At 49.4% G+C, this 26810-nt stretch overlaps 1 protein-coding gene across 3 annotated transcripts in view; it reads left to right on the forward strand.

The window, feature by feature from the left end:
• Positions 1–564: 564 nt before the first annotated feature.
• ATP13A4 (ATPase 13A4) overlaps positions 565–26810 on the forward strand; it is a 40452-nt gene continuing 14206 nt past the window's right edge. The window contains exons 1-20 of one of the 3 annotated variants that reach the window (XM_074297831.1): positions 565–786; positions 894–974; positions 1783–1852; positions 3319–3453; positions 4725–4794; positions 5091–5222; positions 6958–7128; positions 7955–8112; positions 8405–8593; positions 10449–10510; positions 11825–11975; positions 13436–13522; positions 13998–14151; positions 14394–14505; positions 16238–16362; positions 17846–18009; positions 19253–19378; positions 22375–22454; positions 23487–23529; positions 24986–25095. In XM_074297831.1, coding sequence (XP_074153932.1) covers positions 602–786; positions 894–974; positions 1783–1852; positions 3319–3453; positions 4725–4794; positions 5091–5222; positions 6958–7128; positions 7955–8112; positions 8405–8593; positions 10449–10510; positions 11825–11975; positions 13436–13522; positions 13998–14151; positions 14394–14505; positions 16238–16362; positions 17846–18009; positions 19253–19378; positions 22375–22454; positions 23487–23529; positions 24986–25095 — 2405 coding nt within the window. In that variant the 5' untranslated portion in view covers positions 565–601. Of the gene's footprint in view, positions 787–893; positions 975–1782; positions 1853–3318; positions 3454–4724; positions 4795–5087; positions 5223–6957; positions 7129–7954; positions 8113–8404; positions 8594–10448; positions 10511–11824; positions 11976–13435; positions 13523–13997; positions 14152–14393; positions 14506–16237; positions 16363–17845; positions 18010–19252; positions 19379–22374; positions 22455–23486; positions 23530–24985; positions 25096–26810 lie in introns of all 3 variants that reach the window. The other 2 variants (XM_074297832.1, XM_074297829.1) reach the window with 2 other exon arrangements.

The raw sequence follows: 26810 nt of genomic DNA on the forward strand, positions 1-26810 counted from the left end.
GAAGAGGCTCACCAGCTTTTCTGGGGATGGGAGGGCTGATGCCAGAGGTGGGATTGGACCCAGGGCCCAGGCAAAGCGGCCTGCCGTCCGGCCTGCCCCCTCCAGCCATTCACCCAGGCTGCCACCTTCCCGGGGTTCAACTCCGGCACCACCTCTTCTGGGAAGTCTTCCCAAATTCTCCTGCTGAGAATGTTCTTAGAATACTTTGTGCCCACGTTACCTTTGGCTCCCTACCTTGTAGAGCATGTCATTCATTAATTCATTCATTCAGTCATCGGCCCACCCACCCATTTATTCATTCAAGAGCAATTATTCTAGTGAAATTGTTTCCACAAGTCTAAGTTGACTATTCTGGGCTCTCTAAGTACGTCATTATTTTGTTTTCTCTTTAGGGATGTAAGGCCCCTAAATTTGTTGTTCTAGCTTCATTTTTAATAGGAGGTCATAGTCTGTAAAAGGCACTTTTTGATTGGTTCAGAGGCTGAATGACTCGCCCAGACTCACCTGTCCTGAGAAGGATTCCACCTCGGCCTTCCCGACCCTAAGGATGGCCGGCTCTCTCCCACCCCACACTGCCCTCCTGCCCACTCCCCCCTAGGACATGAGCCCCATGGAGCCGTCCCCACGCACGAAAGCAGAATGGTCCCAGAATGCCCAGGGCCGGCTCCCGGTCCGGATGGCCTCTCACAGCTTGTCTGGGCCTCTTTCTTGGCAGGTGAGGTGCATTCAGGTGCAGAAGATCAGGTATGTTTGGAACAACTCGGAAGAGCAGTTCCAGAAGGTCGGGTGAGTGGACTCCAGAAGTTGCCCCCGAGGCCCTGGCTCCTGCGCCCTCCTCCTGCCCCGCTCCTGCCCCTGGGCTCCACGATGAGAGCCTCTCTCTGTTCTTTCAGGTGCCTGGAGGACGGCTTCACGGCTGCTAAGATACACCTGAAGTTTGGGTTGGGCCTGAGCAGAGAAGAGCAAGAGATCCGGTAGGAAGCGAACCCTGGCCTTTGGGCAGGACTGGAGGCAGGAGCGGGTGCCTGAGGCCTGACCCTTAGAGGATCTGGGGGGCTCTGGCCGGGGACCAGGAGGCCACCGGGGCCACTCTGTGACAGAGTTCGGGAGAACGCTTCTCTCAGAGGGCAAAGGCTTGGGCCGCCCCGCTCACACACAGCAGGCACACGTCCTGGGGGGGGGCAGCAGGCACATGACCTAGGGGGTCCTGGCAATTTCAGGAGAGGGCAGAGGGTGATTGGCACGTGTCCTTGTGGGTCAGACCCGGGGCTCTGTGTCGGGTTCCTTACTCCACAGACTTCCCAGGCGTGACCTAGGGGCCCCACAATTACAAGTGATTCTCTAATGATGTGGAGAAGCGTGTGTGAGAGTGTGTGTGTGACTGTCAGGCTCTTGGCCCCCCACTTGAAGAAAGTAACTTGTGCTGCAAATGACTGGGCCCCTTTGTCTGAGGGTCCATAGGGACCCTCGGAGGCCCAGCGAGAAGGCAGAAAAGAGAAGCGGTCAGGTGCCCCCTGCCCCCTGCGAGCCGGCCTGCCCCATTCACTCTGCCCCTGCAAGCAGGTCTGGCAAGTGCGGACACCTGTGGGGGATCCTGCTCCACAAAGGCCAAGCCCGTCACTGTGGGTGCCGGATTAGGACCTGGGTGCTTGGACAGCGCCCTCTCTCCTACAAGAGCATTTTAATCTGGGGGGGAATAATCTCCAGAAGGAGCTGCGGGAGGACAAGGGGGCAGAAGGAAGCTTGTTGGGCCCGTCTGTAATTCATCTCCCCTCTCCCCAGGAGGCTGATATGCGGCCCCAACGCCATTGACGTGGAGATCACGCCCATCTGGAAACTGCTCATCAAGGAGGTAACCAGGGCTTCTCTCCTTTGTTTCCTCCTCCACCAAGTGCATCCATTGGGTTTTGAATTGAAAACCAGCTCATAGATCTTTCATAAGAACCATTACAGATGGAAGCAATCTTCTCTCATATCCTCCCCCCTCCTTTTCTTCTCTTTTCTTTCCTTTTTTCCTCTTCCTTTCTCCTTCACTCCTTTCCTACAGCCTTGAGTGAGTCTTTCTTCCTCCCTCCCTTGCTCCCCTCTCCCCCTTCCTTCCTTCCTTCCTTCCTTCCTTCCTTCCTTCCTTCCTTCCTTCCTTCCTTCCTTCCTTCCTTCCTTCCTTCCTTCCTTCCTTCCTTCCTTATATTCTTTCTTTTTCTTCTCCTCCCCTTGCTTTCTCTTTCTCTTGCTGTCTCTTTCTTTGTCTCCCTTTTCTCTCTGTCTGTCTCTGTCTCTCTTCCTCTGTTTCTCTCTGTATCTTTGTTTCTGTTTTTCTCTCCGTATCTCACCTTCTGTACTACAGAGGTTCACAAGTGCATTGTAAAAATGTGACACATCAGGCCTGGTGTAGGTGTGAAATACTTCTTATTTTATTACACTCATGCTGGGCCTTTCTTTTTTATACTATGATGTTTACTGAAGATAAAAAATTCCACCCTTTGTCTTGCAGGAGACATAATAACCTTTCCAATAAATACTTCTGTTCCTGAACAGAAGTCAGAGTTGTCCCACAATGCCCCGATTATGCCTCTAATACCACATCACTGTATCTTCATAAACATGGTACTCTCCCATCAGTCAGTCTGTAAACATTTATTAAGTGCCTACTGTGTGTCAGGCACTGTGCAAATTGAAAAGAGACAAAAGGCCCTGTCCTCCAAAGAGAGAGACAACAAGCAAACACTACACACAAGCTATATATGGGATAAAAAGGAAATAATTAAGAGATGAGAAGTGCTGGAATTGGGAAGAATTGAGAACGGATTTACACAGAAAACAAAATTTGGGACTTGAAGGAAGTGAGGCCCTTTCCATCTCCATTCCCTACAATATTGCCTCAAAGAATAAGTATCAACACACCAGAAATGTCCATTTTCTCTGAGGTTTCAGGCATGGAAAAAAAAACAGCATCAACCACACAGATTGATAAGAAAAAGACGCTGGTTTTACAATGAACTTTTCTTGATTTGGTGGCAACTTTCATTGCCTTGGGGAACCCAAATAGAGGAAACTGACGTGATAACCTAAGGATAGTGGGCACCTCTGGTAGGAGCTGGTATCAAAGCTGGATTCAAATTGAACAGTTTCCACTCTGCCTTGGTCACGAAAAAGAAAACACCATCTTTACTCCATGCATTTTGATAAACAGGCTTACCAACTTAGAGATGGGAACAAACATGGATGGTTGGTGACAAATCATGGGATGCCCTTCTTGTCATAGCTGGGGAGTGCCATTGTGGTCACACATTCCTCTTCTTTTGGGGGCATCAATAGGTTCTCAATCCATTCTACGTGTTCCAGCTCTTCAGTGTCTGCCTGTGGTTCAGTGAAGACTATAAGGAATACGCTGTTGCCATCATCATAATGTCCATCATCTCCATCACCTTAACGGTGTATGACCTCCGTGAGGTGAGTCTTTAGCTGAGAGAGCCTTGATGCTCAGGAAGGGATCTAGAAGCAGCATTTGGAAGCAGGGAGATGAGCCTCCATTCTCTAAAGAGCTTGCATTTCAGCATTTATTAAGTGCCTACTGTATGTTGAGCCTTGAAGATTACAAAAGCAGGCAAAAGGCAGTCCTTGCTCTCAAAGGATCTCACAGTCTAATGGGAGAGATAACATGTAGACGACTATCTAGTCCTTCAGCATTCACTAACTCCCTATTGTCTGCTAGGTGAGTCACTAATTTCTACTGAGAGGAGAAATGTACAGAATTAGAGTTAACTAACAAAGAATACACTCACATTAAATGGGATTAGAAAAAGCTTCCTGTAGAGGGCAGGATTTTATGTGGAGATTCAGAAACTGCAAGGAGAGAGGGGAGATAGGAGGTAAAGAACCTAAAAGTCCAACGTTTTATGGGTCCCTGTTCTAGAAGGTTGCTTTGAGGATACAAGCATCCAAGTGAACCTAACTGTTAAGTGTGTGTTCTAGGAAGATAATTAATACAATATAATCAGTGTTTACTAAACACCTACCAAGTGCCAGATACTGGGCTCAATCCTGGGGATATAAAGAGTCAAAAGACAGAATTTGCAGTCTAATAGGGGAGAAAGCATGAAAAGCAATATATACAAAGGAAGCTATCTGCAATTTAAATGGGAAAAAATTAACAGAGAGAAGGCTCTGGAGTTAAGAGGCATTGGGGAAGCCTTCCTATTGAAGATGGAAGCCAATGGGAGCAGAAGGGGGGAGAACATTGGTCAACAGCCAGAGAAAATGCCTGTTTGTGGAACGTTCTGGAGGCCAGTCACTAGCAGTAGTGGAAAGGGCTAGTAGAACGTAGCCTCCCGGATGGCAGGACCTAGATCGTTTTTTGTCTTTGGACCTCCCATCTAGCACAGGGCCAAGCATAACACAGGCATATACAGTGAGTTAAATTAACTCTCTATAACTTACCTAATTCCAGATTTTTCTAGTATTTCTTGATTCTGAAGACTACTTTCAAGGGAGTAAAGAATGATGGGGAATTCCTCCCTGGGGTCAGTCTTACTCCCGTCTCTTCCTTGATCCCCAAAGAAAAGGATGATCAAGCTTAGTGTCAGAACTCTGGGATCTCTATCCCTGTCCTTAGGGCTAGTTGCTTGGCACTTAATATTCCATGTTGGCTTGCCAAAGCCGACTCTTTGCCTGGGCATCCCAAGCATTAACACTGTTTCCTGTGTCCACCTCTGCATTTCTAGCAATCCATAAAGCTCCACCGGTTAGTTGAATCTCATAATAGCGTCCTGGTCACTGTGTGCAGGAAAAAAGGTGAGTCCCTTCTGGTTATTCCCATTTACCTTCTAGATTGGAATGACCCAGTCATCCCATCTCTTGGAAAAAAGGACAGAAAGTGGGATGTAAATGTTGATGCAGGGACAAGCTTCATCTTCACCCTGTTCCTCGCCACGTAGTCTTCTGTTAGCTTTTGGGGGTGAGCAGCCATAGCCTTTCCTTTCACTTTTTCTGTCCTAATAACTGCATTGACTCATTGGCTGGGGAGGGGGGGCTTCTGTTGGGAGGAAAGTGATTCAGACGCAATGTCTGTCCCTTCAAACTTTCAGCAGGTACCCAAGAGTTAGAGTCCCGCCACTTGGTCCCTGGAGATTTGTTATCATTGAATGGGAACAAAATACAGCTACCATGTGATGCCATTCTCATTGATGGAGGATGCGTTGTGAATGAAAGCATGCTGACAGGTGGGAAGAAGCTTTCGGTGCTTAAAATCTTGGGGTGTTGTGGACTGCCTGAAGCTGCCGTCTCAGTGTCCCCTCAGCCAGTGCTTTGATCTCAGGGGACCTCACACGGGTCCATAATTCAGTGGCAGAGGTGGGCCCTGGAGTGAAAGGGAACTGGGAGGGAATATGGAACTGGGCAACTGAGTAAGAACTCACAGACCTCATGAAACGGAGACTGAGAGACTAGAGAGTTGACATGGAAATCTTGTAAAGTCTCAGAGGTCAGAAGAATGGAACTGTTGAAGCTCATCCAGACTGTAAATGCAAGGCCAGGGGCTGATGTGGATTTTTTAGACCCCTTCTACTTCATTGGCAAGAAATAGATGAATGCTATTTTATACTAGGTTGTCCTGCAATGACAACACTTTAAAAAATCAGATGCACACTCTCTTAAGATGGCACTACAGCCAAAGCTTCCGGTTCTCAGCAGTAGCCCCCAGGGAAGACAGTTGTGTATTTAGGAATAACGGAAGCTGTGGAAGAGGAAGAAGAGCTTTCATTTTGGAGCCAGAGATCTGGGGAGCAAATTTTGGCTCTACCAGTTGAATCCCTGTGGGACCTCTTTCTCTTCCTTCTCCAAAATTCAATCCGATACATCTTTATCAATCACCTATTATGTAAAAGTTAGAGACAGTGTAGCCTAATGGCTAGATTCTGAGCATTGGTGTCTAAAGGGCTTCGGTTCAATATTTCCTCTGATTTTGCTAGTTTTGTGACCCTAGTCACCCAATCTCCTTAATTCAGGCAACTCTGCGGGACTTCTTTACCTATCAGAGCCTAAGCTCCCTCAGAGTAGGAATTGTTTCATTGGATCAGTAGTCCTTGACCCTACCATGGTGTCTGGCATCTAGTAGGTGTTTAATAAATGCTGACTAATTAAGTCACAATCTATGATGGTGGCCCCCAAACCACTATGCTCACAGAACAGCACTGTCCAAGGTGCTGGTTGATTTGTTTTTTTGGTGGGAGTGAAGAAGTATTTGTGACTTCACTTTCCCATTTATGTGGGAACTTCTGGTGTGAAAACTGCCTCTGCTAATCAGGCTGGCAGCCCACCTATAAGCTGTCGTCTTCCAGAGGTGTCTGGGGCCTGGGAGGTTATTTGACAGGCTCCTGTGAGTCAGAAGTGAGGTCTGAGTTCAGTCACCATCCTCCCTTCTGCTGAGAGAAGTTGTCCTTCAGCGTCTCTCCCCTAGAATTATTATCCAGGCCCTATTTCTGTAATCTTGTCCTTAGAGAAAGTGTGAATGCTTCCTGGGCAGCCCCCGGCCTCTGGCCAGTCTGAAGGGCGGACTCGGGCCCAGCGGGCCAGGGAAGGCAGGAGGCCTAGGAAATGCTCAACCATCTTCGGGGCTCCGATTGAATCGGGAGCGGAACTGGGTGGCCGCGGAGTCCGGGGACCCCGGGCCCATTTGAGGGTTAAAATCGAATCCCTCTCTGCCATTGCCCGGTCCAGGAGCAGGTAGACTGAGGACAGACGGCGGCCTACCTGCTCCTCAGTGGTTTGGTGGTCTGGGGGAAGGGAAGCCCGGCCCCCATTCCTGAGGGTCCATCAAGCTCTTTAACCCTTAGTTTGGGGGCTGCTGAGTCTCACTTGACGAACGAGGGGGCTGTGTGTCTTTGGCGCGGGCACCTTCTCCCCGGCCGGCCGTGGGCGCCATCGAGCTTTGCCCCACAAGAGCCTTCTCTTCTTCAGGGGAGAGTATTCCCGTCATCAAAACAGCCCTGCCCAGGGTGGGAGACACGGTTCCCTGGAAACTGCACGGGGAGGAGGACTACAAGAGGCACGTCCTCTTCTGCGGCACCGAGGTCATCCAGACCAAGGCGGCGGGCCCGGGAGCAGCGCGCGCCGTCGTCCTCCAGACCGGTCAGTGCCGGCCCTCCCGAAACCCCCTTTGTGTGCACGAGCTCCCCAGGTGCCGCCAAGGCTCTGGGCCTGGGCCAGCCCGGGACTCGCGGGCAGGGCCGTGGGCACGTGTGCGTGCTCGTGAAAAAGGCCCGCGGACACGCTGCTGGCCTCCCCCGCGTGTGGGCCGGGGCGTGTGCGCGTGCTTGTGAAGGGAAAAAGAAGGGCTCTTCCTGCCCCCCAACAAGTGCCCCTGCGGAGACGGTTCAATGGCATTGGACTCGGTCATGGAGAGGGAGCTCCTCCCCCCCCTCCGCAGCCCCTGGGAACTGTTTCCCGAGATCCTCCTGTGTGCGCCTGCCCCGGGCCGGCAGGTGCGGGAGGGCGGGGAGCCCCAGGTGAGCAGGAGTTAGCAGGTCAGAGGGAGGCAAGGCCCGGAGCGGATGGGCCCCAAAGGCGCCCCTGGACCCGGGCCAGGTTCGAGGCCCTCGGGACGTCCGCGCGGGCTCTGGGAGCCGGCCCAGAGCGAGGCCGGGGTTTGAGTCCGAGTGTGGGAGGGAGGCTGCACTCTGCACGGTCCGGGGACGCCCCGGGGTGAGACGCGGGGCTGTGACGTTTTCACAGCTCTGAGTTATTATCTCACAACACCCTGGGAGGTAGGTGCTGTGGCCAAACCCATTTTATGGCAGAGAAGACTGAGGCGGCCGCCACCTCTGAGTGGGATGGGAATGGGGACGGGAGTCTCCCGAAGGCGCGGGATCAGCGCGCTGTGGCGCCACCTGGTGGCCTCAGCCTCGCCCCGAGCCCCCTGGGGGGACTTGCCGATCTCGGGTGCTTGTTGCCGTAGGGTTCAACACGGCCAAGGGGGACCTGGTGAGGTCCATCCTCTACCCGAAGCCCATGAACTTCCAGCTCTACAGAGACGCCGTCAGGTTCCTCCTGTGCCTCATCGGGACCGCCACCATCGGCATGGTCTACACTATTTGCGTCTACGTGCTCAGCGGCGTAAGTCGCCCCTTCCCCAGGCCGGGGCGGGCGGTGTCCCCCGGGGGGGGGCAGCAGCAGCGGGACCCAGCTAGGATCGGCTACGGAGGGCGGGTGCTATGAGCCCATTCTGTGTGTATAAAACTGAGGTTTACCAAGGGCAAGTGACCTGACGTCACCAAGGAGCATGCGTCTGAGGCAGCACTTGAACTCGGGTCTCCTAGCCCCAGCTCTCTGTGGGACGCGGCCTCCCCAGGGCTCCAGCGCCGCTCCGGGAGGTCCCGGGTCGCTTAAGCAGGGGGGGTTTCCCCAGGAGCCGGCAGAGGATGTGGTGAAGAAGGCTTTAGACGTGATCACCATCGCCGTCCCGCCCGCGCTGCCCGCCGCCCTGACCACCGGGATCATCTACGCGCAGCGCAGGCTGAAGAAGAACGGCATCTTCTGCATCAGCCCGCAGCGCATCAACATCTGCGGCCAGCTCAACCTGGTCTGCTTCGACAAGGTCGGCCCCCCCCCCCCAGAGGTGGGATGAGCTGTAGGTAGATGCGCATGAATGTAGCAGAGGGGGCGTTCTGTGACCGCAGCCTCATCTTCTACGCTAGTGCTCCTTAGCCATCTAAAAGCTAGATTTATGGAGCACACAACCTCTCTAAGGTCATACATAAGATCCCTGTTATTTCTAGAATTCTAAGAAATGAATTCGGAAGCCCTCTGTATACTAGTTCTATTAAAACTTTAGAATCACCTCCAATATTCTAATCCCTGATGTCTGGAGCCCCTGAAATCCAATCATATTGAGACTCTAGAATCACCTTTAGAATGGAAAGTCCTGAAGTCTGGAACCACCTTAATTCTAATCATATTGAGCCTCTAGAATCGCCTTTAGAATTTATATTCATAGTATTCATAAGAAGTCATATTGAGAATCTAGAACTACCTCTAGAATGTTAAGACTTGAAGTATGAAGTCTTGTTAAAGCTAGTCATATTGAAACTCTGGAAGCGCGCATATATAATTCTAAGACCTGAATTCTGAAGCCCTCCAAAAGGTAATCTTATTGAGACTCTAGAATCACCCCTAGAATCCCAAGACCAAGCAGGTCATTTTGAGCACACAATCTCTCTAAGAATAGCATGAGATCTTTATAATTTCTTTTTTTTTATGTGCCAGATACTGTGTTAAGTGATTTTGTTCCCTATTTATTTATTTATTCATTTATTTATTTATTATTAATTTTTATATTTATAATATTTTCTTTGACAGTACATATGCATAGGTAATTTTTTTACAACATTATCCCGAGATCTTTATAATTTCTAGAATTCTAAGATTTGAAGTCTTGAGCTCTTTAAAAGGTACCATATAGAGCACACAAACTCTCTAAGATCGTACATGAGGTCACTATCACCAGAATTCTAAGAGCTGAAGTCTTGCTATCCCGAAAAGCTAGTCATATTTAGACTTTTGAATCACCTCTGGAATCCTAAGATCTGAAGTCTGGTGCCCTCTGAAAGCTAGTCATCTTGAGCATACGACTTCTCTAAGAGAACAGTCTATAGGATCCAGCAGGGTTAGCTAGAGAGATTGTGCCCTGGAGATGGGCACCTTCAAGACTTTTCTCCCAAACCTTCATTTCAGAATGTCTCAAAGTGAGAAATGTCCACTCTTCTGTTTTTAACATTCTTTTTCTGTGTGTAGGCATCATGTTAGGGTGGGAGGGTTCCAGGGCTCGAATAGTGCAATCACATTTGGTCACACGGGCCTTAATGCAGCTTTAAGTCATGGAGAATGGAAGTGAAGGGAGCCTGATAAGCACTGTCCAAGGTGCTGATACGCCAAGAGAGGGAGAGAGAGGGTTGGCAGGTTGTTAAGGGGGATTTAGTGCTCCACAGCTTTTGGGAGCAGCTTCAGACATGAAAGGGGAAACAACAGAGGAAAAAGCTACCCTGCCCATTTATCTATTAATCGTAGCATCATTCTGTCTTTGAGTCCGCATTATTCTTGGCCTTGGAAGCTTTGCGTGTGACCCCAGTTATGATATTTATCTTCTCAGTGAATCAGGTTACTCTCTCGGGCTCTAAAACACGATCTGAGATGAAGGGAAGTTTACCTAATGGAAATAAAATACTGCAAGGAAATCTCAGGCCTCTCTTGCTCTTCGCTCTGGTCACAGGCATTAGCACTGCCTTTCAGGGCCGTGCCATTTCAATTTCCTGAACTAGGAACTTGATTGTGGATCTTTGCTTTTTATAATTCTTTTGTGACACACATGAGATTTTGGTGAGAGACTTTGTGCTTGTGTTTCTTCTGGAGTTCTCAGTTCTTCATAGTGAATGCAAGGGCTTCTTTTTATCCAGACTGGCACCTTAACCAAGGATGGCTTGGATCTCTGGGGTGTAGTCCCTTCGGATAGGAATGGGTGAGTACCTTGGGGGGATGATGGGATGAAGTGGGGTGAGAAGGAGGGCACACAGCCCTATCCTTTCAATACTCTGCACCTACCCCTGAACACCTTTCAGGAATAGAAGAATGGACTTTGATTCTGAGTCGCAAATGCTTTCCCCTTAATGGACTTCCTTCTTTTCTTTGCTCTCCCATAGTTCTACCTGTAGGGAAATGAGCAGAGACAGGTATAGCAAGGTGGCAAAGGACATGACCTGGCATGTGGGGGGATCCCCCACACTCATCCAAGTCCCCACTGGCACTGTCTCTTGAAAAGCACCATCGCTAGAGCTTGTTTACAATGCGATGACTTCCATAGCTATCCCTCTGACTAAGCCAAAGGCAAACCAGGCTGGAAATCAGACTTGCCTCCTGTCCTACGAGTGGAAGTTGTTGGTGGGCACCTTCTCCACATGGGTTGTTCCCCCAGATGATTGCTATGGGAGCTAGCTTTGGTGGATGCTGGTCTGGCTGAGGCAGGGTGGGAGAGGAGCAGCTATCATTCCTATGGCCTGGGTCTTCTTCATTGGGGCCTTAGGGGATGATTCTGGTGAGGGCCATAGTATTTTCTTTTTTGAGTTTGGTTTTCTATGTAAATTCATTGAGGATAAAGCTTAACTCTTTACAATTCCTTCTTCCCTTCCTCTCCCCAAATCTACTGCTTTCAGTCTTATTCCAAGAGTCAGCCCTCTAGTGATCACACCATTTCTAGATTCGGGCTGAAGTATCTTATTTGCAAGCTCTTAGTATCATAACCCTCGATGAGGGTGAGCCTGGTTGTCCCTGTTCTGTGCTGAGTTCTGGCTGCCATGTTTTCACATGGATACTGGCAAATTGGAGTGAGTGCAAGTGAAAAGGAAGCATCTCTAAGCCATGCTGGAAGAGAGCTGGTGGGAGGAATTGGAGTTGAAGAAGGAGGACTCTGGATAGCTCTCCTTTAGGAACTATAACAGGAGAGGAAGTAGCTGATGGGAGGAATTGGGGATGGAAAAGGCGGACCTCAGGTAGTGATTCTTTAGGAACTATAAGATAGGAGAAGCATAAGAGGGAGACACGGCTGTGGTACTTTTTGGACTTCCTTTCCTGCAAGTACACTTATTGAGAGCAAGACGGCCAGATTAGTCCCTGACACATAGCACCAGAAAGAGGCAAGCAGCAAAATCTAACACACTTGTGCCTAGAAAGAAACAGAACACCCGGATCCCTACAGATCCACCTTTCCCGCCGGCCTTGCTCCCAAGCAACTGCAACCCCGCTGAAGGAGTGAATGCGTTTGCTTTTCCTCCCTTAGTTTCCAGGAGGTCCACAGCTTTGCCTCTGGCAGCGCTCTGCCCTGGGGACCCCTCTGTGGAGCCATGGTCAGCTGCCACTCCCTCATCGTTCTGGATGGGACCATCCAAGGAGACCCTCTGGATGTCAAGATGTTTGAAGCCACCAATTGGGTAAGCGCTCTGCTCTGGGCTGGAGCTCAGATTGCCTGTAGAGGCTTGGACGTGTTCTTGGATGAGGGAGCCAGCTCGTCAAAGAAAAATGGCTCTTTTGTGACCCTTCTGTTCATCCTGTCTGCCCCACTCTGTTTGAACAAAGAATGGGCTGCGGGTCTGTTAGGGACCATGGAGCGGGGGCTCTGTTTGTGCTTCAGCCCCTCTCCATATCCGCCATGTTTCCAACTTCTCACACATCCCTCCATGTACTGGGCAGTCCGGTGGGCCCAGCCTCGTTGCAGCTCCTCACACACAGCACTCCATCTCCTGCACGGCTATTTTCACCAATTGACCCTCCCTCCTCGTCGCCGCCTCCCACCTTCTTCAAGCATCAGTCCCACCTTCCAGGAGAGGCATTTTTAGCCCTTGTTAACCTTCCCCTCTGAGACCACCCCCATGTCCTCATCATATGTCTTGCTTTTACATAGATGTCTGCGTGTTCTCTCCCCCAGTAGATGGAGAGCTCCCCAAGTGCAGGGATGCTTGCTTTTGTTTGTTCTTGTTTGCTCTTTTTTAGTCCCCAGAGGTAAGAACAATGGCGGGCACATAACGGCTAAGAAGCCAAGCGTGCTTTGTTTGGCAGAGAGAGAGGGAACTGGGCGGGAGAAGGGCCCGTGGCCGAGAGCTGGAGCCAGAGCCCACGTCCCTGACCGGAAAGCTTCTTGTTCTTCTTGGAGTTTCCTTTTCTGACAAGCACAGCATGGAGCTGGCCTTCCCGCCCCGGATAGGAGGGGGCTGCTGAATACAGTGCTCTGGCCTTAGTGGGGACATTGGGCATAATTCGGGGCTGTCGTAAGGGCTTTCATTGAAGGTATACGTTAGCCAGACTCTCAGGGACTTGTGTCCTGGGCCAATGGCCACAACTGGAAAGAGTCTCAGGGGAATGGGTGGAGGGCGGCAGTGTTACTGAAAGGAGGATGCACAGTACACATCATTAAAGCACCAGAAGCCCTCTGGGAATTGTCTTTGAGCTGTTCAGAGACCCTGGATGTGCCTTGATATGTCGCTTCTTTGTAGAGAAAAGGGGACAAGGCATGGGTATGATCCAGAGGATTGCCCGTTACCTCTAGGGTGATGGCCGCCCCATCCACGGTGGAAGCCAGGTCTTCCCCTAGCTTAGTTTCTCCTCCGGTTGCCTGGCTGATGGCACCCTCCACAGGTGTCCCAGGCTTTGGGATTCTCTCTCAAGGAATATTGGCCTGAGGGGCAGCAGTGGACAGAGCACCAGCCCTAAAATCAGGAGGACCCGAGTTCAAATTTGACCTCAGACACTTCACACTTCCTGGCTGTGTGACCCTGAGCAAGTCACTTATTCCCAATTACCTCAGCAAAATATATTGATATATGTGGCCTGAGCTCGCAATAGAATGGAGAGACAGGGGGAAATCAATGCAATGAAACATCCGCTTTTGAAACAGGAAATGGAAAACTCTGGGAAAGATTTCCACACCCAAGAGGCCCCAACACAAGCCATGATTGTCAAGCCAAGCCAAAAGACCAGCCAAGTAAGACGCCATTGGGGGGTTTCCCGATGTATTCCCTAGCCTTCAGAATGCTTGAAAGCAGTAAGAGAGAATACATATAAATGGGGGTAATTGGAAGCGTCTGACAATACAGGGATCAGGAGAGACCCTGATATGAATCTTTCCTCTCTCTTATTCGCTGTGTGATTCTGGTCGGGTCACCCCTCAGAGACTCAGTTTGCCCCTCTGTACAGTGGAGGAAAGGATACTGGTAGCATGGGCTCGGCACCGTGGGGAGGATGGAAGGACAGTTATGTGTACCACTCTTTAGAAACCCCAGTGAGCTCGAGAAAAGCTGGCTGTTAGGACAGTGCCTAAGACTTTTTCTTCTGGCTGCAGTAAGACCCTGAGCTGTTCTCCTGGGTCCCCGATTCTCCTTTCCCCCCCGCAAGTTTCAGTGCTTCCTGCTCTGGGTGGTCTGGGGGCTCACAGCCGAGGCGTTGCGGTGTCTCCCCAGATCCCAGTGGGCGGGATCGCCATCCTGCACCAGTATCCCTTCTCGTCGGCCCTGCAGAGGATGTCGGTTATCGCGCAGGAGGTGGACGGGGACCGCATGGCCTTCATGAAGGGGGCACCAGAAAGGGTGGTTAGCTTTTGCCAGCCCGACACCGGTAACTACCTAAATCTACTAGTTTGGATTGTACCTGGCAACTCGTGTAGCCCTGCTGGCGACACCACCTTTTTCCTTACTGAGGGGGGAGTTTTTCTTATTCAACCCCTCAGCTCTAAAAAAGAAAGACTTTGTCATCCATTTTGAGTGGGAAAGAATCGTTGGGTATCTCCCCTTGGCCCCGAACACCCTAAACTTCATTGAGTGACTGACGTGTCAATCCTTTATTTTTTTCCTGGACAGTACCGAGCAATTTTGCCAGCGAACTCCAGAATTACACGACGCAGGGCTTCCGGGTTATTGGGCTGGCTTACAAAAGGCTGGACAGCAACGGCCCTGTCTCGGCCTTGACAAGGTAAACGGCTTCTCCTTGCTTCTGCCCTGGGCCCTTAATCTTTTCAGGATGTTCGTCAGATCATGTTCCCATTTGGAAAGAGCTTCCTGCACTCTCATCATTCTGTGTTCTTGGGTGCAGGCAGGTGTGTTTGTGTGTGTGTGTGTGTGTGTGTGTGTGTGTGTGTGTGTGTGTAAATGTGTGTGTGTGTGTGTGAGTGTGTAAATGTGTGTGTGTGTGTGTGTGTGAGTGTGTGTAAATGTGTGTGGCAGTTATACAGATATGCAAAATTATGGAGAGAGTGAAACAGAGAGAGGGAGGGAAGGAGGGAGACAGAGAGAACTCTGGCTTGACAGGCAATCAGACAGGAAAAGCCCCCCCTAAAAAGTGGTGTCTGAGTCACAGACAGAATGGAAGACTTCTCTTTAGCTGCTCTCTCTCTCCTCCTTTTCTCCCTCCTCCCTCTCCCCCTCCTCCTTCCTTCCTTCCTCCCATCTCACTTCTGGGGCAGTGGGTGCTGCCTTTGGCTGCCAGGGGGCTCCAGGTCTCAGAGAAGTCAGTCAGGAATCAGCATCCAGAGCTAGTGGAACCCCTGGTCCTGTGCTAGATTGTGAAAGTGTTCTTGTGATGGACATCGGATTCGGCGCCCTCTTGTGTATGAACCCACACACTCAAACACCCCCCCTTGACCTGTTCAGAGAAGTGTTTTAAGGGCATTGAAAGCTAAGGACAGAGAGCACCTCGATTAGGGGATGGCTGGTTCCTGGTCTCTGACCTTAGGGTGCAGTTCTTCCTGCTCTCCCTTAGGCTCTGCTGTGGTTAATGCTAGAGCTGGAACTTGTTGGGGGGGGTGATTGCTCCAACTCCAAGGCAACAGCTGCCAGGCTAACCTCTACATGCCACAGAAAGTCCTCCAGCTCCTCTTCTAGACCACAGCAAATTCAGTGAGAGCAGTGAATCTCCCAGGTCACAGATCAATCCATCTCTTACATGTCTTCCCTCACTCGTTTCTCTCTGTCCCTGTTTCTTTGTTTCTCTGTCTTTGTATGTTCCTCTCTCTGTCTCTCTCCCCGTCTCCCTCCATCTCTTTGTCTCTGTTTCTGTCTCTCTGCTGTCTCTGTCTCTCTCTGTCTCTATTTCTGTCTCTCTGCTGTCTCTGTCTCTCTCTGTCTCTATTTCTGTCTCTCTGCTGTCTCTGTCTCTCTCTGTCTCTATTTCTGTCTCTCTGCTGTCTCTGTCTCTCTCTGTCTCTATTTCTGTCTCTCTGCTGTCTCTGTCTCTCTCTGTCTCTATTTCTGTCTCTCTGCTGTCTCTGTCTCTCTCTGTCTCTATTTCTGTCTCTCTGCTGTCTCTGTCTCTCTCTGTCTCTATTTCTGTCTCTCTGCTGTCTCTGTCTCTCTCTGTCTCTATTTCTGTCTCTCTGCTGTCTCTGTCTCTCTCTGTCTCTATTTCTGTCTCTCTGCTGTCTCTGTCTCTCTCTGTCTCTATTTCTGTCTCTCTGCTCTGTCTCTGTCTCTATTTCTGTCTCTGCTGTCTCTGTCTCTCTCTGTCTCTATTTCTGTCTCTCTGCTGTCTCTGTCTCTCTCTGTCTCTATTTCTGTCTCTCTGCTCTGTCTCTGTTTCTCTCTGTCTCTTTGTCTCTCTCTATTTCTGTCTCTTTGTCTCGGCTTTGTGAAAGATGAGTCACTTTCTCTGCTTGTCCAGAAGAGCTCAAGACACTTGGTTTCCTTTTCACTCTTTCACACCCTTCAAGGGAGAAGGTGGAGTCGGACCTGACGTTCCTGGGACTTCTGATCCTGGAGAATCGTCTGAAGGAAGAGACCAGGCCAGTGTTGGAGGAGCTCGTTTCGGCCCACATTCGGCCAGTGATGGTCACAGGTAGGGGGGGGGGGGGCTGCCAGGGCAGCTTGCTGTGGAAAAACAAAGGGCGATTGAGAGTGTGAGCTCGTGACTTCTGGTCGCTGGGAAAATGGCCCTTCCCCTCCAGATCAGAGTCTGCTAACTTGCTGCAAGAGCAGAAAACTAATTATCGGGAGGAATTCTTCCCTCAATTCAACTGACAAAAATGAGTCTGTAACTGCTGATTGTGCGAGCTGCACGGGGAGCTGGGGCATACAAAGACTGGGAAAGAAATGGCTCCTGCCTCCGCGGAGCCCCTAACCTGGGGAGACACCGTGCTCTTAAACTGGTGTATACCAAAGACATCAATCAAGCAATGAGCATTTATTAAGCACCAGCTGTATGCCAGCCCCTGAGTGAGGCACCGGGCTTACAGAGATAAAGGCAAAGCAATTCCCATGCTCAAGGGGCTTCTATTCAAAGAGGGAGGGGGATGTTTGTGCAACTAGTACATAAACAGACGTGCACATGTCCACACATGTACTTCCATTACCTGCGCATATTTTAGATGTGCATATATGATGCCTTTCTTGTATATGTGATATACACACGTGTGCACAAACAGTACATACCATGTACGATGCACACACGTGCACGTCTACACACATGTACTTCCATTACCTGCACTGTTTTTATATGTGCATATATGATCTGTATCTATCCATACACGCACATAAAATACACGTATTTGCACATGCACACCTGTATTGTCTGCAGCTCCTCCCACACAGATCTTGCTTGTGTACACTTGTTTACGGTCATCTCCGTTAGGCTCCAAGCCCTTTGTTGCCTGGGCCTGTCTTTGACCTTCCTTTCTGTCCCAGAACTTAGCCCGGTGTAGACACGGCGCAGACCCCAAAGAAATGCTTGTAGGCTGGCTGACGGAGCCAGCAAACTGTCCGCTTCTTGGGCAGAGCTGCCGAGGCCGGGGCTGGGGGCTGCTAAGAGAGGAGCCGAGGGCCTTCATGCCCCATGCAGGGACGGACTTGCTGACCGAGACCTTTGAAACCTTGCCCAAAGGCTCGCAAGCATCTCTTGGGTCACTTCTACGGAGTGTAACCCCGGGGCGGGGAGGCTTTGTCCCTCTGTCCCTGGTGCCCAGCACAGATCCTGGCACAGGGTGGTTCCTTGTGGTACAGAGCTCAGCAAGGCCCAAGCAGCCGCCCCTCCCCCCAGATTTCATCCTGAGGAGCCCCCATTGGCCCGAATGCCAGGGGCTCTAACACGGGTTGAAATCAGATGCCGACCGTTGTGTCCGGCTCTGGTGTGGCGAGGGCACTTGAGGGATCTTGCACGGTGCGCAGAGTTTCTCTCAGCTTTTCCCATCCTTGTGCGTGAAAGCCCCTTCCAGGCTTAGAGACCCTCGGTTCCCATGCCCAGCAATCTCCTCCTCACCACCCCTGGCCCCGCATCTTTGCTCAACAGTGGGGGTGCCACGGGCTCCTGGGGCTGCCGTTCACAGGTGACAACCTGCAGACCGCGGTCACGGTGGCCAGGAAGTCGGGGATGATCGCTGAAAGCCTGAGGGTCATTCTCATCGACGCCAAGGAGGCTGAGGGGCCCTCGCCTGCCTCGGTCACTTGGAGACTGCTGGAAGACCGAAAGCACGCCAGCTACGGAGACCGGGTAAGGGCGGAGAGCCCCTGCCTGTGGGCAAGGCAGAGCTGCCAGGTGGGGCCGAGGAGAGGGAAAGCGCCCCGAAATGTCATGGGAGATTGTGTAGGGATACCCCTCAACCCTGCTGGCCACGGGACTATGCCGGACACGCGCTCCAAAGGCGGTGCTGAAGGGGAGAAGGAAGGGGCTGAGCATGGAGGGGGATGACTGGCTTCAAATACCGACATTGCCAGTTCCCACCTACACAAAGCTCCCTCCATTTCTTTGCCTAAAAAGAAGGAGATTGGACTTGATGTTGTCTTTGTGTTCCTGACTCTGATTTGGAGTTTCACAGTCCTCCATCTACTTCAATCCCAACAGTTTATTAGCAGCAAACATTTCCATGCCCTGTGCTGTGCGTACCCAACTCACAAGAAGCATCCTGGGAGTCAGATTTTTCCCAGTCAGGGAAATGCCCTTTATTTGATATTCCGAAAGGAACATGTGTCTTGTGCCAGAAAGGTCAGGTCCCTTCCACTATTCCTCATGTTTTCAAAATGACTATTGAGCCAGAGGGGCAGGTGGGAAGGGCACAGACAGATGCTGATGCCCCAGGAAATCGGAATCTATTTTTTCCCACAGAAAATGTTAAATATCCCATGTTGTCACTTTCTCATTTCTGTCTTGTCCTTGTGGAGCCACACCGAACTGGGCAAGGAGATCCAATCTGGAAAGCTAGAGCACTGTGAGCCTTCCCCTTGGGAAAGTCTGGAGGAGTTCTGGACTGACCTGGAGGGAAGGATCCTTGACTCAGAGACAGGAGGAACATTGGACTCCACTGAGTCAGTCTTCCTGTTTTATTAATGAGAAAATGGAGTATGGTGATTTGTTCAAAGTCCCACAGCTAGGGCATATTTTAAAGGTAGGATTTGAACTCAGGTTTTCCATACTCCAGATTCAGTGCTTTGTCTACAAGAATCATATGAGAAGAGGAATAATTGTCCTTAGAGCTATAATGATGGGAGCCTAATGGCCACACCCCTGTTTGATTGACTTCATGTCTTTTTGGGAAGCCCAGGGTCAAGCTCTTTGCTTTCCCATAAGCACATGGGGTATGCTCATCCCCCAAGGGGAGCTTCATGGGACAACTGGAGTGGGGATGGCTGAGAAGGAACAGGAAGCAGCCTTCATCTGCTCCCAGAAAGCTGCTTATGGCTTTGACCATTCATGTTTTCAGTTGCAAGTTCAAAAATAACCATGGCCTGACTTGCAGGACAGTTATATTAACATTGGAGAAGATGCCAGCAGACCTGAAGATGAAGGAGGAAGATATCACTTTGCCCTGACTGGGAAATCCTATCAGGTGCTAAGTCAACATTTCAGCAGTCTGCTCCCCAAAGTAAGTTTGGGGATTAGAGTCACAGTGTTTCCTCTAATGATTTCTCTCACAGCATGAAATTCTATAAAAATGGGTTCCTAGGCTGGGGATACCTGGCAGTTCAATAGTGTTGGCTAAGGGCATGAGTTTCATTTTGAGCAAAGGCATAGATAACACAAAGTTAAGAGGGAAAGATTGCACATGAGGTGAAAGTTTAGGGTCCCAACAAGTTTCATTAAAATAGATATTCATTTTAATAGAATCAAATGGAAGGATTTAGAGCAAATGCAAAGTCATTTTGATACAAGACAAGAGAAGCATGGCAACAGTACAACAATAACGGCGGGGTTTGCAAATTTGCATTAGCAGGGATACGACAAGTGGTAAAACTAAGACAATCGGGCCACATTATCCTGGGCACGGCTTCCAGGAACAAAGTAGGGAGAACTCCTCTGTATTCCATTGGGTTCAGTTCTGGGCACTACGTTTTAGAAAAAAAATCAGCAAAGTTGAGAATCTGCAGAGCATAGTGAACAGCCCTGACTCGAATCCAGAAACTAAAAAGTTGGGTCCGGAATCATCCAGAGATGATTACCAACATGATATAAGCCCATTGGGCAGCTTCCTGTTCCCTTATATCATTTTATTCCTTGGTCATCATCAGATAATTTTTTTTTTTTTTTTTTGGAGGCTGGGGTTAAGTGACTTGCCCAGGGTCACATAGCTAGGAAGTTTTAAGTGTCTGAGACCACATTTGAACTCGGGTCCTCCTGAATTCAAGGCTGGTGCTCTATCCACTGCGCCACCTAGCTGCCCCTAGATAAATGTTTGTTGATGGGGAGGGATAGAATGAGCTGTCCTAGGTCCTGAGGGAGCTCAAAAGGAATCCTTGCCACATTTCTGTCCCCCAACAGCTTTGCAATCTGCTGGCTGCTTGCAGTAGCTTTTTTTTTTTTTTTTTTTTTTTTCTGGCTCCTGCACCCTTCTTGTCAGTCTTGGCTGACATCTGACAGGTTACATTTGGTATCAATGATCATTGAATCCAATGTGAATGCTGGACAAATTATCCATATTTTCTCAGGCCAACCAATGGGGTGATTTGCCTTGTCATTTTCTTCTAACTCATGCAAGGGGATTTCTTATGGTTAACAGCAATTCACCAAGTATGGGTGCTTTTCAAATCTAAAAATGCTATATAAAGTCGAGCTAGTATTGATATTATTGAGCTTGTTGGTGCAGTGGATGATAAAGCACTAGTCTTTAAAATAAAAAAAATTCACGTGCTTTATGTGTAATTTTTTATATTTAAAAAACTTTGGATTTCAGATTCTCTCTCTTCCTCCCCATCCCCACCACCACTGAGAAGGTTTATATGAAGTTATGCAAAACATTTCCCTAAAAGTCTTGTTGAAAAGGAAAACATACATCTCCCCGCCTCAAAAAAAAAAAAAAAAAAAAAAACCCAACAAAAAACCAAACAGACAAAAAAAAACTCCTTAAGAAAAATAAAGCAAAAAAAAGGCAAAAATCATAGGAATAAAAGGAGTTTTCCTTTAAAAAGGAAGTAAAAAAAGAGTATGTTTCAATCTGTATTCAGATGCAATCAGTTCTTTCTCTGAATATGGATAGCATTTTTCATGGTAAGTCCTTCAGAGTAGTCTTGGATCATTGTATTGTGAGAATAGCAGTCATTCACAGCTGATCATCCCACAATGTTGCTATTACTTTGTACACAAAGCAATTCACTTTGAATTCATGGAGGACTTTTGAGGTTTATCAGAGAGCATCCTGCTCATCATTTTTGATAGAATAATAATATTCCATCCTAATCACACACCACAGTTTATTCAGCCATTCCCCAATTGATAGTCATCCCTTCAGTTTCTGATTCTTTGCCCAGAGAAAAGAGCTTCCATAAATAATCTGTACATACAGGTTTGAATCCTGCATCGGATACTTACTGCCTGTGTAACCTAGTCTAATCCCTTAACCTCTCACCCTTAGTTTCCTGGTCTGCAAGATGGGGGGAGGGTCAATAATATCAATCATTATTTATTAAGCACCTACTATGTACTAGGCACTTTGCTGAGGATACAAAAAAGGGAAAAGACAGTTCCTGTTCTCGAGGAGTTTACAATCTGTTGAGAGAGAAAACAGGCAAAAAATATACATATGAAGCAGGTTATATACAGGATAAATAGAAAGTCCTTAAAAGAAGGAGAGGACTGGAATTAATGGCGGTTTGGGAAGGCTTCTTGTAGGAGGTGGGATTTTTAGATGGGACTTAAAAGAAGCCCAGAGGGTCCTTAGTCAGATTGCAGGAGGCGTTCTATTCCAAGAAAGGGGGACAACTCAAGAAAATGAAGGGGTTGTCATGAGGATCAAATGAGATATTATGCATGTGATGTGCTTTGCCAGTCTTAAAGCTAGCACTCCAGAAATGCCAGCTGCAATTATGTGATGCTACCTGTATAGCTTCTGACCTCAGGTGGGCTCAGCTGCAATTATGTGATGCTACCTGTATAGCTTCTGACCTCAGGTGGGCTCAGTTGCAATTATGTGATGCTACCTGTATAGCTTCTGACCTCAGGTGGGCTCAGCTGCAATTATGTGATGCTACCTGTATAGCTTCTGACCTCAGGTGGGCTCAAGAACAGTTGGACAATTGTTAAGCATTTCCTGTATATGTGGCTCCGGCAGGAACACCTCGTGTCTGGCTTTTGCCAGTGGAGAGAATAAGCTATGTTTACTGGGAAATCCTCACTCTGTTGAAATCATAAAATATTGACTCAGTGACTTGTAGAGAGATTAGAGATGATTAACGCCTATACTAGAAAGTGGTCCAATGCTTATGGACGGAGTCCAAATCTCCACTTCGTTCTCAAGGGAAGACAGGTTCATTGCAACGTTGGATTTAAATCTAACTCGTGCTAATTGCCACCCAGTCTCCTGACGTGGCTCCTCTGGCTCCCTTGCTCTGTCTCTGACGTGATGAACTCTTTCCATATTTTTCCCAGGTCCTGATGAACGCGACGGTTTTTGCCAGAATGTCTCCTGGGCAGAAATCCAGTCTGATTGAAGAGTTTCAGAAGCTGGAGTAGGTTCTTTGCAAGTACAGGCTGGTGGCCAGTGGTTTGGAGCCTGGTTCCATGCTCCTTTTGCCTTGGGATCTCCTGCTTAACTAGAAAGCACACGTGCTGCTGAGCAGGGGCTGGTGTGAATGTGTGGGAGTCTCAGCCATTAGTCCAGACGAGATCCCAGCATTCATTTCTGAGAGAGTTCCGTCTCTCGCCCTCCAGTCCGGGCCAGCGCCTTCGGGAAGCGCAGTGTTTCATAACGTGAGACTGGCAGCTCAGCCCCTGCTGGAAGGCTGCACCAGCCAAGTAAAGCCCGCTTATCTTGTGCTACTTGACTCATGCTAGTGAGCTGGTGCTTTGCACATACTCACCTATTACACACGGCTCTCCCCCTTCCGCAGCAAACTCACTGACTGCCTTTTTACTCAACAAAAAGGTGGTTTGGCCCATTCTGAGTTAACAGGAGGAGCTGCATGCCTTTAAAAGGCAGCGGTGTGGCCAGGTGCTTCAGGCTGTCGAGGTGCTTGCTGAGCTCTTGGCTTCTAAGTTGGGGGCTGGAAACGCTGGGGTTTTGTAAGAGACGACCCTAGGGAGAAGCGCTCCTTGGGTAGCAGCATGTGGTCCCGCCGCTTGGGCTGGCCCGCTGTCTTTTACCTTCGTGGTTTCAGACGTGCTTTCTGAGCTGGGAACTGGATGTGGCTCTGCCCCTAGAAGGTTTGTCTTGCAGGTTATCTCCCAGAATCCCAGGTTTAGAGACAGGACAATTCAAGGCACCTGAGGCTTAGGTGACTTGTCCACGATCCCATGTGAAGCCCTCGGGCAGGAGGAGCACCCGGCCAGCCCTCTGGTTCGTTGCCTTAACTGGCGATTAACCCCGCTCACCGGGCAGCTCCAAGCTCTTAGGCTAAGTCCCCAGAGAGAAACTTGGGGCTTCCAAACCCAGGCTTCTGTCGGTCTTACGTTGTGCTCCCACCCCAGTATCCTTGAACTTGAGGCGCTGGCAGGCCAGGATGCTTTAGTGCTAAGGCTTCTACTGACTTTACCCTCTGTAGTTACTTTGTAGGTATGTGTGGCGATGGAGCCAATGACTGCGGGGTAAGTGGGGGCACGCTCCTGGCACGGCCTTGGTCCAAATCCCAAGGAGGCGCCCCAGAGCCCTGATGTCCCGTGTCCATGTCTCCTGGGCACGGGGCTGACGGTTCTGCAGTGCTGGGCAGTCAGTGACAGAGCTGGCCCCAGCCAGGGCCCCCAATTCCACTCCAAGAGCCAGTTATCCCCGGCCTCCTTTCCCATCGAGGCGTCATGGATTCAGCTCAATCTAAGTCAATCCCCTTCCCCTCCAATTATTGTATTTACTGTGAGCAGATTTTGTGTTTCCTTACATGTGTACTCATCCCCCACTTAGACCCCAGTAGGTTGTATGCTCCTCAGAGGTAGAAACTTTCAGTTCTGACCTTGTCTCTCTAGTGGCTACTACACTATAGCTACTTCGTCAGCCAATTGATAAACGTTTATTAAGCACCTACTGTGTGCCAGGCACTTTGCTAGAGTGCTAGAGATGCTAGGAGAGGCCAAGAAAGGCAGTCCCTGCTCTCAGAGAGCTTACAATCTAACAGAGGCACAACACAAAAACGTGAATTCAAAACAAACTAAATTCAGAATAAATAGGGAAAAATTAACAGAGAAGCCATGGGGTTTAAGAGTTGGAGAAGGTTGCCTGTATGAGATGGGATCTTAGTTAGGACTAGATTAATTTAAATTCAGCATTTTGTAAGCAGCTGCTTACGGGGACTTGGAGTCTTTTGTGTACCATGGACCACTCTGGCACATAATTAGCCTGGTGAAGCCTTTTTTGGATGACACTCTTTTCTGCAATATATATTTCTGCAATATATGAGGTCATAAAGGAAGGCAGTTACACTGAAGTACAGTTATCAAATGTAGTTTTAAAAAGGAGTCCTTCAAAGATTAAGCAAGTGCCAGCTACTAAGCTAAGCGCTGTTTAGTCATATTCAGTCATAGCCAACCCTTCATGACCCCGCTTGAGATTTTCTTGGCAAGCATACTCCCATTTATTTTACAAACAAGGAAACTGAGGGAAAGAGGGTTAAGACTTACGCAGGGTCACACAGCTAGTGCCTTAGGCTGAATTTGAACTGAGAAGATGAGTCCTCCTGACTCCAGGCCTGGTGCCCTATGCACTGTGGCCCCACCTAGTTGCCTAAGCAAAGATGGAAATGACTGTCCCATCCCTCAAGAAGTTTACAGTCTATTGAGGATAACAGCATGTACACAGAAAGAGAAATGCAAGCTGGCTTGAGGGAATCAGGACTTCTGGGAGGAGCAGAACCTTCTAGGAGGAAGCAGGTGTTCTCAGGAGCCAAGGTGAGGAGGGGAGCATTCCAGGCAAAAAGGCAACCAGAGTCCAACGGGCGTTAGAGGAGGAGAAGAGACTAGACTGTTTCAGGCACTGTCCCTGCGTAACATGTATAGGAGATATACTGACAGATGCAGGTTCCGTGGGAATGAAACTCAAATGTTTGCCTTCCAGGCTTTGAAAATGGCTCACGCGGGCATTTCCCTGTCTGAACAAGAGGCCTCCGTGGCTTCCCCGTTCACCTCCAAAGCCCCAAATATAGAATGTGTGCCTCACCTTATCAAGTAAGTTTGCTCTTCCCCGAAGGCTGGCTTTCCTTTGGGTTCTCCAGTCCCCGGCGCAGGGGGTCCATGAGGGGAAAGGGCCAGAAGGAAAGCAGGAGCAGCTGCAGGTGGCCCACTTGGCCGCTGTGTTCCAAACCACATGGAGCTACCTGGTGGGATGGCGAAGGAGGGTCACCCCGCTTGTTCCAAAGGGGAGGAATAGGAATGGCCCAAGATTGTGAAATTCATGGAATAAGACTGAATTTTTAGACTTTGCTGAATGTGTAAGTCTTATTGTGCCTTCTGGTAAGTGAGTTGGTCACCAGAAGCTTTTGTTTCCTTGAGCATGGAACCCCAGAGAGAACTGGGGGCTCAGAGACCTAGGCACATCTTCTGGTTTTTTTATGCCGTGAGAAGCGGCAACTTGCGGCTTTCCATGCCCATCATATAGATGAGAGGAGTGAAACTCATGAAGTGGAAGAGGCTACAGCCTTCCTGTTGCAAGTTTGACACCTCTGCAGGCTCCCAGCCTGGGTGCTGTCCACTTCAGCACCATATGGTCCATGAGTTACATAGACTCATCCCAACTGCTTAGGCAGAAGAATTAATTTTGCTCCATATTGTTCCCATCGGGCCTGTTCTCTGATTTCCCTGAAAGCTGGAGAGGAGGCTGAATGCCACCTTGGTCCTAAGTCCTTACCCAGCAGGTCTCCTGCTCCCAAGTGGGCTGTGCAGCTGGCTTTCTTCTAGTTTTAAACTGCTCCAAATAGCCCTGAATAGCATCCTCTGTGGATGAAGCCTTCTAGATCACTGGCTGCAGGTGAGGAGGAGGAAGGTGAAGGGGCGGAAAGTGCCTCATACACATTTCCCTCTCTAAAGAGAAGGAAGGGCCAAGACCTTTTCAAACCTTTTCTCGGAGTCAGTCTCTCAGGCTGAGGGCCATTTGTCTTGCCAACAAGAACAGAATGCCCAAATGGCTTCACATTGCCTCAACCTAATTGCCGATATCAGAGGTGGAGTGGGCACTCGAAGGTGGAACGTTTCTAAGCAATCATTACCCAGTACAGACTTGGAGCTGGTAAGGTGTAGGGGAGTCATAGAGGCCACCCCTTCCTTTTACAAAAGCCAAGGGAAGTTAGGGCCTCCTAAAGGTCAAGCAATTGCTAAGGAGCAGAGGCAGGAATTAAGCCTGTGTCCAAATCGAGCATCCTCTTCAGTGACTCATGCCAGTTCCCTTCTTGGCTCAACAAAGTTTTAAAAGATTCGACTCAATAGCTTACAAGATGCACATTTGTAAAACCGATTATTGGTCATTTGGCCGAACATATCACAGCCTGTCATAAGGGAGAGAACCCGAGGGAGTCTAGAAAACAAGGGATCCTGAGCATCTTTTCCTAGAAGCCGACTCTTATTGTGTTCACGATCACACATTATATAGTCCTTTATGGCCACTGCTTCATTTGGTACTTGGAGTGATAGCCATTGATTCCCACTGTACAGGTGACATGAAGGCTGCACTGATGTAGCCATGGTCACATGGGGCAGGGTCAGACCCTGGGCTTCTCCTGACTCCCTCTACTGCCCTTTCCACGGCCCCACCCGCTTCTTTGTGCCACTGATAATTGATTGTTAGATGACCAAGCCAGAAATTCTCACCAACAGCAGTGCAGCTGTGGAGATGAGGGATGTGGGGAAGAGTTCAAAGCTCAGTCATTGCCTTCTTCTGCCCTGCTGGG

This window comes from Sminthopsis crassicaudata, chromosome 3 (genome assembly GCF_048593235.1).
Source record: "Sminthopsis crassicaudata isolate SCR6 chromosome 3, ASM4859323v1, whole genome shotgun sequence".
NCBI classification, from domain to species: Eukaryota; Metazoa; Chordata; class Mammalia; order Dasyuromorphia; family Dasyuridae; genus Sminthopsis; species Sminthopsis crassicaudata.